Source organism: Carcharhinus amblyrhynchos, chromosome 22 (assembly GCF_965287045.1).
Source record: "Carcharhinus amblyrhynchos chromosome 22, sCarAmb.v2.hapA, whole genome shotgun sequence".
Taxonomy (NCBI): Eukaryota; Metazoa; Chordata; class Chondrichthyes; order Carcharhiniformes; family Carcharhinidae; genus Carcharhinus; species Carcharhinus amblyrhynchos.
The window spans coordinates 16,627,099-16,641,977 of record NC_137345.1 but is presented as its reverse complement, the minus strand read 5'-3'; the positions used below and the strand labels follow the sequence as shown (position 1 = coordinate 16,641,977).

The following is a 14,879-nucleotide window of genomic DNA, read 5'->3' as shown; positions in this document are numbered from 1 at the left end:
AAATAACCACACAATACAAGCAGATTAATACAAAAACAACCTATACTTTCCTGAAGATGCTCAATTAAAGTCAAGACACAGGAAATATGGAGTGAATTTTCAGGCCCCCCACCCATTGGGAATAGTGGGAATTAAGGTGGGCTGGAGTTAGTGGGCTGTACCTGAGCACTTGCTCTCTGGCTATAGTCCATGTCCTGATCTTACTGAGGTCCTCAAAGTGCAACCACACTTTATGCTGGCACCTCAGCTGCAACTCAAAATCCACTTCTGGGAGGAAGTGCAATTCCAATGGAATATATATTCCATTAAAGATTATTTTAAAAATAATAGGAACATTATTTTAATAATTATCAATATTTGGTTCTGTGCCAAGCACACAACGGGATCCTTGAGACGTCAGCTAAGGTCTGTACTATGGAATTATGTACAGTCCAGAGAAAGGGGATTGGATTTTCTCACCAGAAAATCCTGCTTGAGGTCAGCGGACCTTTGTATGGTCTGCCCCTCCCTGCTCATTACAATTCCCGTAGTGAGCGGGAGGGAAAATTTCCACCCAGGGTCTTCAGTCCAGTTGCTCTGTGCATTGGTTATGCTCGATTTTCGAACCTCTTCCCACTCTGCTTCACCTTGTCCTGTCAGCATATCCTTTTCCATCTTCCCGGCCTTACCTATCTAGCTTCCCCTTGTATCCATCAGTGCTATTTGCCTCAATGTGGTCCATGTGCCTGCCCCTCTCAAAGTAAAGCTGCTTCTCCAGGATTCCCTACTGGATTTATTAGTGACCATGTTACATTTATGACCTGCCCGTTTTGGTCTCCCCTGCACGAGGAAATATCTTCTCTAATCTTAATAATTTTAAACATCTCTATTGGGTAACCCTACAGCCTTTCCTTCTCTGGAGTAAACAGCCCCAGTGGACTCAGTCTTTCCTGATAGTTAAAAGTCCCTCAAGTTCTGGTGCAGCCAGTGGAAGTCTATTTGTGCCTCTCCAGGGTCTCCACATCCAGTTTGTGATATGGAGGCCAAGGATACAATGTTTGGAGGTTCAGATACAATGCCTTTTGGATAGAGGTCAACTGGCTTTACCATTATATTTTAAAAACCCTTCAGGAGTACATGTTTAATCAGCCTCATATTTAAAGCCAACTCGGCGAAAGGGAACCCTGCACGGTTGTCCCAAACTCTAAATTAATACTAATGGACTACAAGGAAAAGAACAGCATGAAACTGGGACAATATCCATATTCTGCATTGTAATTGCTTCCAAAGGTTATAATTTAAATATGTTTAAGCCAACTTATATTAAAACAAATATGTTGAGGAAATGGGGGTTTTGCAATTTAAAAGAACATACTTTATTATCTTTGTTGTACAATAGCACAGTAACACGCATCAGTGAATAAATACCAGTCAGTTAGATTATGGTCACTCTACCAAATTGAAGTAATAAGAAAGCTCGGCCTGAAGCAATATACTGGAATGCTAAGCCATATAGACAGGAGGTTGCAAACAAAACGATTGTAGCTGCAGGTCAGTTGATCATAGAATCCCGACAGTGCAAAAGGAGGCCATTTGGCCCTTCGAGTCTACACCGACAACAATTCCACCAGGGCCTATCCTATTAATCCCACATATTCAACCTCCTAATCCCCCTGACACTAAGGGGCAATTTAGCATGGCCAATGCACCTAACGCACACATCTTTGTACTCTTTGAATCTCTGGGTTCAAGTCACACTCCAGAGCAGGAGCACAAAAGTCAAAGCGGACACTCCACGGAAGGAGTGCTGCATTGTTGGTCGTGTTATCTTTGGGGTGAGATATTAAAGTGAAGCCCTCGCTGCCTGCTTGGGTGGATTAAAAGATTCCATGTCACTATTTAAACAAAGAGCTGGGGAGGCTATAGCGTAATGGTCTTGTCACTGGACTAGTAATCCAGGGACCCAGGATAATGCTCTGGGGACCTGGGTTTGAAACCACCACGGCAGATGGTGAAATTTGAACTCAAATTTTAAAAATCTGGAATTAAGAATCTACTGATGACCATGAAACCATTGTCGATTGTTGTAAAAACCCATCTGGCTCACCAATGGAAATCTGTCATCCTTATCTGGTCTTGCCTACAGGTGACACCAGATCTTCAGCAGTGTGGTTGACCCTCAGGGATGGCCATTAAAGGATGGTGTAGAGATGCATGCGTTGGACTGGTGTAAACACAGTAAGAAGTCTCACAACACCAGGTTGCTACCAAATAAACCTGTTGGACTTTAACCTGGTGTTGTGAGACTTCTTTCTGCATTAACTGATGGCCCAGCCAACAATGCCCACATCCCATGAACGAATGGAACAGTTAATTCTTACTGCCCTGACCAACGTTTAACCCTCCCCTGCCTATCATCCATCACAAAAACAGCTCATCTGGTCTCAATAAGGAATTTGCTTTATGTAAAACTGCTGCCTTTTCTTACTTACAACAATTCCAACACTTCAGAAGTATTTAGCTGGCTGTTATCAGCTTTGAGGTGTCTGGCAGTTGTGGAAGTGCTAAATATGTGCAAGCCTTTCTCTCAGTTACAACTGGTGATGGGGGAGTCTCTGGAATGGCAGCTGGGAAAGGTTAGCCAGGGTTCCCAAGACTGGGGTTAGGCTTTTAACAGGTATGAAACTGTGTGTTAATAAATGCAAAATGTTGCAAATCTGAAATAAAACAGAAAATGCTGGAAAAACTCAAAAGATCTGGCAGCATCTGCGAGGAAACAGAGTTAACGTTTTGAGTCTGTAGAAAATCTGTAGGAGAGTCAAGACGGACACAAAACGTTAACTTATTCTTTAAAACTTTTGTGTTGTTAAAAAAACTGCTCACATTTCATTTCCACAGAAATAAAAACGAGGTGGCTTCTATGAGAGAAGGGTGACCCGCAACACCAGATTATAGAATCCTGCAATGCAGAAGGGGATCATTCAGCCCATCGAGTCTGCACCGACCACAATCCCACCCAGGCCCTATCCCCATAACCGTTTACCCTCTCTAGTCTCCCTAACATAAAGGGGCAATTTACCATGGCCAATGCACCTAACCTACACATCTTTGAACTGTGGGAGGAAACCGGAGCACCTGAAAGAAACCCACGCAGACATGGGGAGAATGTACAAACTCCACACAGACAGTGATCCAAGTCAGCAATCGAACCTAGATCCCTGGCGCCGTGAGGCAACAGTGCTAAACACTATGCCACCATGCCTGGGTGAAGGCAAGTTGAAAAACTACCCTGACCTGTATCCAGTGACTGGCTGTTGGAGTGAATTTGACAGTGAGGTCACATGATAGTCAATCTGACCTGGTTTCACATTTTCAAAATATCTTACTGTCGACAAACATTGAAAAGGCGATATAAACCTACCATTTATAGAAAATACCTCTAATATTCTGTAAGACCTTTCTTCAATTTTTTGTTTGTAGAGATGTCTGCCTTATTAGAGCCATTAACATAGTCGTGAAGTCCAAATTCTCAGTGGAATAGTCTATTCTTGAGCAAAACCTGTCAGACAAGAGACTTTGGGCATCTGTTGTAAGTGCTGCTGCTATCCATTAGCAAAACATCACACTGACAGACTCTGTTAGCATGATACTTACTGTAAAAGTAGAAGCATTCCCTTGTGATAACCCACACTGTAAGAGTTGAAAAAGCCTTTTCCACATGATAGTCGGAACAATGTGCGCGAGTCAATAGTTCTGGAAAAACTGCCATGTGATCTGAGGTCCGTGGAAAAGCAGATGTTTTATGTGTGAACAATGAGCTGAATTATTATTAATTATGGAACTCGAGTTTTGAAATAATGACGTACACACTTTACTGAGTTAAAGAAATTAGTTTCCCATCAACTGCCCCTCTCCACAGCCAACTTCCTGAGTGTGCTGACTCACATTGAGTATGATGGTTCCACATGTACCGATTCCCAGGTGGCAACCTAGTCATGTGGCCAGGGAGGCACAGTGGCACTGCTGCATCACAGCACCAGGGACCCGGGTTCAATTCCAGCCTCGGATGACTGTGTGGGGTCTGCACATTCTCTCTGTGTCTGCGTGGGTGTCCTCCTGGTGCTCTGGTTTGTTCCCACATTCTAAAGATATGAGGGTTAGGCTGATTGGCCATGGTAAATTTCCCGTTAGTGTCAGGGAGACTAGCAGGGTAAATATGTGGGGTTAAGGGGATAGGGCTTGGGTGGGATTGTTGTCGGTGCAGACTCAATATTTTTAATAAGATTTTAGGTAGCAGTTGGCACCAGGTTATTAAATTGCAAAGGGTATTATAAGCAAGGCTAAACCTGTCCTCCCCATATTCAGTTTCCAACTGGGATAATGATCAGCTGTAGGAATTCTTACTCAATTTCTCTCTCCTTAGACCAGAGATAAATGAAGTGTTGTCACCACCTTCCTGAGATGTTAAATCAGCACAAACCAAGAATGAAACCGTCAGGTTTTCAATGTGTAGGTATATTTGCAGTATAAGTGCACATTCAGAAAGCAATAAAACAAAGGCTTGAATTTTATCATGGGCTTCAGGTCCCTGATATCAGAGCAAAAATTGGGTCCCTGATTTTCCCTTTTGAGAACTAGTTTTTAAATGTTTTGGAATTTGTCGGTACTACATTAAATGTAGGTACTAATTTGTAATAATAATTATGTAGATAGATGTAGGTACTAATTTGTACCTACATCTGTCTCCTCCAACCTTCTCCCTTTCATCTTTATCCCCAACGTGTGTTTTCAGCTGGACTTCAGTTTTTGACAAATCCATTCATGGGATGTGGGAATTCATTCAAGTTGTCAAGGCAAACATTTATTGCCAAACCCTAATTGTCCGCGAGGAGATCATGTTTAGCCACATTCCTGCACCTCTGCAGGCCGTATACTGACGGTATTCTTGCAAGTGCTGCCAAGTAGAAGGATTTTGACCCAGCAATAATGAAGGAACAGGGATATATTTCCAAGTCAGGACATTGGGCAATTTAGAAGGGAACTTGCAGGTGGTGATGTTCTGATGCAGCTGCTGCCCTTATCCCTCTTGGTGGTAGAGGGTGTGGGTTTTAGAGGTGCTGTTGAAGAAGCTTTTGCAAGATGCTTCAATGAATCTTGTAAGTGGTGCAGATTCTTGGCATGGTATGCTGGTGGGGCAGGTGATTGAGTGTTTAAGGTGTTGGATGACGTGCTAATCAAGGGTCTTGCTTTGTCCTGGATGGTGTGGAGTTTCATGCATGGTGTTCAACTCATCCAGGCAAGTTGAGAGCTTTCTAACACACTCCTGACTTGTACCTTAGTGACGGTGGATAAGTTTTGGAGAATCAGGAGGTGGGTAACTCATCAAAGAATTCCCAACCTCTGACCTATGTTTGTGGCCATGATATTTATGTGGTTAAGTGTATTGTCAGTAGTGGCCCCCAGAAAGTTGTTTGTGGGGGATCTAGCAACGCGGCTGAATGCCAACAGGAGGTGGTTGACTCTCTCTTGTTAGAGGTAAGCATTGTTTGGCAATTGTGTAACGTGAATGATACCTGCCATTTATCATTCCGAGCCTGAATGTTGGCCAGCTCCGCTGCATGGGATCACAGACTGTTTCCAGCAGTCAAGGAGTCACGAACGGTATTGAACATGGTGAGTGAACCATAAGTGAATGTCCCCACATACAAACATACGAATCAGAAGCAGGAGTAGGCATTTGGGTCCCTTGAGTCTGCTCCGTCATTCAACCAAGATGCATTGGTTTGGTCTGGAAAGGTTCCATCAGATAGGAAAATAGCAAATGTAACTCCTCTATTCAAGAAAGGAGGGAGACAGAATTCAGGAAACTACAGGCCAGTTAGCTTAACTTCTAGCAGAGGGTAAATTCTAGAATCCATTATTAAGGAGCTGGGCACTTAGAACATCTCAATGAAATCAGGCAGAGTCAACATGGCTTTGTGAAAGGGAAATTGAGTTTGACTAATTTATTAGAGTTCTTTGAGGAAGCAACTAGCAACATGGATAAAGGGGAAACTGTGGATGTGGTGAACTTGTATTGCCCACTTCTGAATTTATGATGGAAGGAAGGTCATTGATGAAGCAGCTGAGGACCACTTTGAAGATCTCCTACCAGAGCTGACATTATTGGCCTTCAACAACTACAGCCATATTGCTCTTAACCAGGTATGGCTCCAGGCAGTGAAAGGTTATTCCCCTCAGCCCCGATTCCAACTGGCTTCAATTTTATTAGGGCTTCTTGATTCCATGATGGGTGAGTTGTTGCCCAAAAAGAAGACACTTCTTTCCCATTTTTGGACCAAGGCTGTAATGAAGTCTGCAGCCAGACTGTGAAGTTGGAATCTGGTTACTGGTGAGTAAGTGCTAGTTAATGACATTGTTGATGACATCTTCCATCACTAGGAAGATGATTTGTCAAGTGGTCACTGCCAAAGGACATTTTTTAGTTAAGTATCTATTTATGGTAATATTAAGGAACTTTAAGCTTTCCATGCAAAGTATTGATTATGCTCCTGTGAAACCGGAGCTTTAGCTGCAATCCCGTTTCAGCAAATATCAAAGGCAATTACTTCACACCTATCCTCGACTAAAAGAAAAATTGCAGACATCTAATTTTCCTCTTCCAAACTAAATCAAACGGCATGGTTAAATTAAATGATCAACATTTTCCCCTAGCAGTGCTTTCCTCAGACACTTCTGCTGTTTTGCTTCTAGCCTTCACTAATTATTTACATTCCAGACTTTGCGATGTTTATTATGCGGTATAATGCCAGACACGAAAAGCAATAAAAATAGCAGTGATCCCAAACTCAACATCAAACTCAAACATCTTAAATATTATATAACCCATGAAGAGGGTAAAGAATTCAAAGGAGTGGAACAAACACTGTTGAACAGATGTATTACATCTATTTTCACAACAGTCTGAGAATTGCATATACTTTGCCAGTGTTATCTTCGGGAGAGTGTTCAGCAGTTGGAATACCTGATAACATACATAAAACAGAACTTAGTGTATTCACTGTCAAGCTTTTGATGTTAAGCTTTTCCACAAATTTGTTACTAAGAAGAAATGAATGCCGAATATGTCATCCTGTCCTGGTAAATCAGTAAGCATTTTAACAACTAAAAGACCTGACACAATTGTTATTTCTATATTCCTTGGGCAGATATTACTGAATACTTGAGGACTTGGGCATGATTACAAGGCGACAGGTGGCACTGTGGTAGCACTGCCGCCTCACAGTGCCAGGAACCCAGGTCAATTCCCAGTTTGGTTCATTGACTGCATGTTCTCCCCATGCCTGTGTGGGTTTAAAACAGAGATAGATAAGTTCTTGATTAATAAGGGGATCAGGGGCTATGGGGAAAAGGCAGGAGAATGAGAAAAAATTCAACCATGATTGAACAGCGGCGCAGACTCAATGGGCCAAGTGGCCTAATTCTGCTCCTATGTTTTATGGTCTCCGGTTTCCTCCCATAGTCCAAAAGATTGGCCATGCTAAATTCTCCTTCAGTGTGTCTGAACAAGTGCCAGAGTGTGGCAACTAGGGTATTTTCATAGTAACTTCATTGCAGTGTTAATGTAAGCCTACTTGTGACACTAATAAATAAACTTCAATAAAATCAACTGAGTGTGGGAAATAGGACAAGTGTAATCTCTCCTTTTGAGGTACAAAGTGATTCTACAATTGAAAGTTGCCTAGACCTGCCCAGCAGGATCTGAGCACAAAATCCATCAGGAATACAGCAAAAATCACAAGTGGGATTTGAGATTGTCTGAAAATCCAGACAGGAAAGGGAGTTAGAGGAATGACAATATTACTGGAACAACATCGGGATTGCTTTGAAACATAAAGGGCTACATTTGCATGGTGGTGCGGAGTGGGCAGGAATGGAGGTAAAGGTGCTGGCAAAATCTGATCACTGGGCAGCTTGCCAGTTTCCCAATACAGTTCACCTCCCACACATTTCAGTGGAGCTGTCATATAGTCAGTAGCAGAAACCCTTCCGATAGTGGTGGCTCATCAGTTGTGAATGCAAATGAGCCAAGGAGCACAGAATCAGATCAAGAAGAGATGGCTCTGGAAACACACATAGGATCATTAGCTAATCCACTGGAGAAAAGGTGGATTCGCAGCAATGAGTCACTCACAGAGCAGTGAGCAACTCCTAACCAGGAATGAAAGGCGCAAGGAGCAGAGCGCACTTAGAATCCTACACTGCAGGAGGAGGCCATTCAGCCTATCGAGTCTACCCCAACCACAATCCCACCCAGGCCCTATCCCCATAAACCCATGCATTTAAACTAGCTAGTCCCCCGACACTAAAGGGCAACTTAACAAGGCCAATCAACCTAACCAGCATGTCTATGTACTGTGGGAGGAAACCAGATCACCCAGAGGAAACCCACACAGACTCAGGGAGAATGTGCAAACTCCACACAGTGACCCAAGCCGGGAATCGAACCCAGCTCCCTGGCACTGTGAGGCAGCAGTGGTAACCACTGTGCCATCACATATAGTAGACATTATTAAAACGATCCAAGCCGGTTACTGAAGTCAAAACCACGAGCTTTCCTTCACTGAGAGCTTGTTCAGGCTCACATCTCTCCTCCCACACAACCCAGTGTCCCACCTATCCCCATTAATATGTGCTCAAAGTCATTTAACACTGACACCTGTTTCTCTTTCCCATAACAATCTAACTGAACTGATGTTAACAAATCTTAACAAAGTAATTGACATTACATTAACAGCCATTGTGAAGGCAGAGCTCATAAGGAGTTTAATGTGGGTATTTGGGAGGGGTGGGGGAAAATGCACTGTTAACGGTTAGTATGAAAAATTGGGGGTGGAGGGAAGGTCCAGCAGTCTTTGATTCTAAACTCCTGGCTTTCGGCACATATGCACACAACCTTAAAATGGTGTCAAACTGTTCCCAAGGGCCACCATGGAGAGGTCCATCAGACTTTTGAAGAAGCAATGTTTGTATCTTGATGAACCCGGGGAGGCGTAATGAGTGGAAATGGAATGGGCCTCCTCACTCAAGTGTTTCTTGCATGGTGATAGTGTGCTGCACTCTTTGTAACATGGTTCCCCAGAGAAACATGGACCTTAAATAAAGAGAAGTGAGCTCCATATTCATTATCTGGGGATGTTTCAGAACCTTTCACCCTCTCTTAGATAAATTCCTATTTCACCATTGTTGACTTCTTAATGAGTAGCCTGACAATGTCGAGGATGCCCACCACCCTCCCCCCCCCACCAGCGCCCCCCATCATCTCCAAGGGTGCCAATATAGCGAGCTGCCTTTGATAAGGACTATGTGCTCTCTAATCCAAGAGTGAGACATTGGAAAATGGTGGGGCCATCCTTCCACGAATGCCGTGATCATTGCTGCTTTCTGCCATTCCAGAGTCCACAGTCATGGTGGCCCACCTTGTCCATTTCCTATTTATTCACCTTTCTCAATTGGACAAAAAATATGCCTCTGGGCCAATAGTTGGCCACTCTAGGGTTAGGACTCAGGTGTGAAAATCCTGCTGCAAGCTGCTCTGGTAAAGTGGGGGGAAGGGCAGCGTCCCTAAGGACAGATTGTCTCAGCTAGTAAGGCACAATTTGCTATAACTGGCGAAGGAATTGCATTCATCATTGCTTAGAGTTGCCCTTGACTATGTAATTGAGATGCCTCTTTGCGAATGCAAGTAGCTGAAAACATGAGCAGATCGGGAACCCCAAGAGAGACTGGGCGTCTGGAACCTGAGTGAATGGGGCAAATTCTTTAAAAGTTTTAAGTTTATTTATTACTGTCACAAGTATTAGTGTCATGTTAACACTGCAAGGAAGTTACTGTGAAAATCCCTTAGTCGCCACACTCTGGCACCTGTTTGGTTACACTGAGGGAGAATTCGGCATGGCCAGGTCACCTAACCAGCACATCCTTCAGAATATAGAACCAGTCAAATTGTAGATGTGTGAAAATAACCACCCCTGGGCCAAGATTCAGCCTAAATCTGTGTGGATGAATTTAATGTGAATTCAGTAGCAGAAAGAGAAATAAAGGAAAGAAAGGTTGGATTGAGAAAGCGAACAAAAACAGACAGAAAAGAAAGATTAAAAAGTAAATGTTACATTTTTATAATCTCCAACAATTAAACTGTGATGCCACGATTGTAGTAGCTAATTTGCAGTGCTAGAGTAATTAACATTTTTTAAAGGTTACTTCGGCTGAAATCAGCAAGATTTCGTCGTTCATAGTTTATATCTATAACTTTACACTAAACAATGTTAATGGTGAGGCAGGCACTATTTTTGTAAAGCTAATGGGTGAAATGATGCAACTCAGACTCCAATCTTTGGAGTTCCACTTTTAACCACGTATTTGCTATAGCATTTGCACATAACTAACAGAATGCATCATTAGACCCATCATTATTTTGACAGCAAATTCATAGAATCCCTACAGTGCAGAAGGAGGTCATTCGGCCCATCAAGTCAGCACTGAATCTCTGAAAGAACGTCTTTCTCACACTCTCACTCCCCCCATCTCTGTAACCACTCACATTTACCACAGCTAATCCACCTAACTTACATATCTTTGGACACAGTTGGCAATTTAGCATGGCCAATCCACCTAACCTGCATATCTTTGGATTGTGAGAGGAAACTGGAGCACGCAGAGGACACCCATGCAGACACAGGGAGAACATACATGCAGACACAGGGAGAACATACAAAATCCACACATGCGCGCGCACACACACACACACACACACACACACATCCATGCCGAGCCTCGATATCTTTCTGTGCAAGCCTCATATGGGCAACAAAAGCAAAATACTGCAGGTTGCCAGAAATCTGACATAAGACCAGAAAATATTGGAAATACTCAACAGTTTGAGCAGCATCTGTGGAGAGGGACATACAGAATGTCTCAGGTCAATGACTGACCATCAGTCAGTTCTATTTTTACCTCAAATATGGTACGGCTTCAGTGCACTAAATACGCTATAGAAATGATGAAAGTTGTTGTAAATATTTTACAAAGGAAAGCCAATTAACTCTTTAGAAATTCTGTCATCAAGCCTAGACATGTATCAACTGTCTTTGATACATTTTAATTCCAGCTGATACATATTGACGATTGCCTAATTGGAGAATGTGCATCCATTCAACCAAATTCTTTGTTCATCTCTACCACAGGTACCCATTCTTCATCTTGCTGCTCAACTTTAATTCAGCTGAATAAAAAAAGAAAATTGCAAATGTTATGTATGCAGGGCACGATCTCTTTAAGAGGACAAGTTAGCTGACCCGGAATGTGGGGGTGACCTGCCCAGAAACCGTTCCTGCAGCCACATGAGGGCTGAAGTGCAAGGTGTACAATTCTTCAGTAAGCTTAATTGTTCCTACGGCTTGCCTTTGGTGTGACTTCTTTGGATATACCACCATGTAGTCTCAGACTTGTAAGCAGAGTTATATGGTCAATATCAAAAACCAATAGCCACAGGATCATTCTGTTCTTTTACCTTTAATTTTTGAAATCCCCAGCATTGTGTTGGATCCCGAGTATAACTTCATACCACAAATCCTATCTGTTCCCAGGATCATTTACTTGCAGCTCCACAATGCTGACCATCATTTCCTCGGGAGATAAAGTCATAATCCATGCTTTCCGCACCTTCACACTCAACTGCTCTGGATCTGTTACATGAGCAGCACAAATTGTAACTTGGATACTGGAATATGCAATATTCTGGCACCAAATGAATTAAGGATGTAACAAACAAATCACTTTTATTTGTTTGTAATCTGCAATGTAACTGGCATGACGCAGCTACAGCACTGGTCTGCTCTTGTTAATGGTCACAAAGGGAAAATTGTTTGGCAGTCAGCCCCGCTTCTAAATGTGCATTAAATCAGAGAATGGTTATGGCACAGAAGGCCATTCAGACCATCGTGTAAGAGTCAAATACAAATGGTGTGGGTACATAACCTGACAGTTGGGTACACAGGACCGAGGGTGTGAGGAATAGAGATGTTATTACAAGATAGTGAGTTCTGAAGCTTTTGATTCCAGCACATTGTGGGAACTGCTTAGAAGAAGCTGTGAGCTTCAGACCACCCGTGCCAATACTAATAAGAACTAAACAGACATTACATCAAGTAGTAAGAAAGAACAATCAGGAAAGATATTCTCATTCTGGGATCTCAAGCAGGAGATTTCCATGTTAAATCAAAGCACAATCAACCTTTTTTATTCTGGGCATGGGTGTATCATAAGTAAGAAACATTGGCTGAATCCTGTTAATCTGCTACAGGAACTAATCAATTACATTCCTACTGTGTCACGGCTGAAGACCAAAGTGAAAATAAGAAAATTATTTTTTAACTATGATGCAGTAACACTCATGAATATACAGATACTATAAACATAATCACATCAATTTGCCAAGGTTCTTAAGCCTGTTACTGGGATCAGTATGAAACTTTAGATTTTAAAAATGTCATTTCTTTCTCAGAGTTGCAAAGCCAATGTGCAGAGTATACAGGAAAGCCACTAACCCATCTTCTTGCTTGTTCCAAAAACCAATTTAAATTGAATCCCATTCTGGCCTCTACAAAGGAGACATACTATTCCGTCAGCTTGGGTCTTGTGATTTTTTAAAAAATTCTTATGCCATCCTTAAAGTTACAAAGCCAAAATTCAAAGTGGATGGATAGACCCAAATCCATTGCTTGTTTGCTCCAAAAGCCAAATTCAAAATCCAATTGAATCCAATTCACGGTCCCCACAAGAGAGACAAACAAGATCGAAAGCCAACAAGACATTGCACCCAACAATGGGCTTCATCTTAGTCAAAAGGCTAAGAAGTGGTAACTCTAAATAGCCAAGTACCTGTTTTACCTAAGTATTTTGCCAGAGTAATCACACCAGTACAAAGAAAAAAGGCACTTTAAACCCCCTATTATAGAATCACAGAAACCATACAGTGCAGAAAGAGGCCATTTGGTGCATCAAGTCTGCATTGATAACAGTTCCACTCCAGACTCTACTCCCACAAATTTACTCTGCTAATCCCTCTAACCTACACCTCCTGGGACAATATGGGCAATTTAGCTTGGCCAATCAACCAAACTCCTTTGGACTGTGGGAGGAAACCAGAGCATCTGGAGGAAATCCACGCAGACACGGGAAGAATGTGCAAATTCCACACAGACAGTGACCCAAGCTGAGAATTGAACCCAGGTCCCCGAGGCTGTAAGGCAGCAGTGCTAATCACTGTGCCACTGTGGTATTTGTAATCATCAGATGTCTTGTTTAGCCCAAGCTCCTGGATGGAGTAAAGAATCAGATATGTGGCATATTTTGTGACAAGAGTGCATGACATGTGAAGCTAGGAAGTTGTACAGATCACCTTGTGAGAGGCTTCAGGTGTTTGTGAGGCCATAATGTCATCATTATCCACTGCATTGGCTTTGATTGGCTACCCAGGCTGGTGTAGCCATTGTGTTACATCAGCAATGGGAAATAAGTAAGGCGATTGAAATAGTGCACCTGCAATGTACTGGCCACACAAATGGAATGGACTGTAGCCAAGTTCCTAATCTTCATACAAGCCATTGGAGCTCAAGGTAATATCTTAGCTTCGAAGTTCAATTTTAGTCTTTTTTTGTTGCTCACATTCCTACTTTACAGCCCACTGTACCGCGATGGAGTCAGACAATTTTGTCTAGCTTGCCAGACGTCATTAGACATATCTGGGCATTTTGGCTGGCATATGCCAACATGCCAAGAACTGAGAATATCATCCTCAGCAATGTGTCTTGTCATTTTTGAACATCGGCAAAAGGTGTTGCTAAAATGAAGTGTCTCACCGTTTGGAAAGGGGTGCTGGTAAGGATATATCCTTAAAAGGAGAGGGGTACAAAGTAAAATAATTTACTCCAAAATAGATACGTTTAAGGTCCAAAACACAATGCCTGCTCACTCTGAAATCAAAAGCAGCATCAACATCCTTGGAAAGAGTATTTCAAAGCATCAATTAAAGTAATCATTAGCATTCAATACAGATCCTTTGCACAATAAAGGAGATTGCATTTTATCCCGGGGCACGGAGTCGGGGCCCCTCGCAAAAGAAAGGGATCATTAAAAAGTAACAATAAAGCATCATACCCGCATGCCAGTGAATGAAACAGTGACTGTACCTGACTCTGAGGTGCAGAGCAACCGAGGTGCAGACCGTGAAATGCATTTCCTTTTCTGCAGAACATTGCTGAGGACACTGCCGAGGCTGCGGTTCCTTTTTCTAAGGCACCTTCCAGCATGTCTGGCTGAATTCAGATTTACTACAGGGATTTGATCTTGGTTCATGCAGAACCAGTTTGCAGAAAACACAGGAGAGGAAGAGAGGGAGAAAAAAAATCTACACTTTTTCAAAAGAGTGTGGAATCAATCACAGTATCGCCAATTCAAGTTTCAGATGTGTCAACGTCTCAGCTTTTTACCCCCCTCTCCCTTCTTCACAGTCACAGGATATTCCCCACCTAACCTGTACAGACTGAAAAGCAGCAATTCTCCAATATTCTGCTACACTCCATCAGGCAACACACTGTATCAGCAATATAGCAAAAAAAAATGCCATTGCCCCTCCTCTTGACCAACTTTGGAGACATGACATCACCCTCTCTCGGGGAGGTGTTACCGACACATTGGGTTGTGACTGGTCAAATTCACACACACACAATTAACATTTAATATTATCATCCGCCTTGGTGAATTGAAAAGCCTGTTGTCGAATGGAGCTGTTGGTTTCACCGTTGCTATTGTAATTGTTGAGCCTGTCCATTGGTCAC

General features: G+C 42.6%; 1 protein-coding gene across 2 annotated transcripts in view; it reads right to left on the bottom strand.

Moving 5' to 3' along the window:
• Positions 1–14,616, bottom strand: part of LOC145356958 (TBC1 domain family member 30-like) — a 90,103-nt gene extending 75,487 nt beyond the window's left edge. For both annotated transcript variants that reach the window (XM_080209974.1, XM_080209975.1), the window contains exon 1: positions 14,232–14,616. In XM_080209974.1, coding sequence (XP_080066100.1) covers positions 14,232–14,397 — 166 coding nt within the window. In that variant the 5' untranslated portion in view covers positions 14,398–14,616. The remainder of the gene's footprint in view (positions 1–14,231) is intronic.
• Between the last annotated feature and the right edge of the window lie 263 nt (positions 14,617–14,879).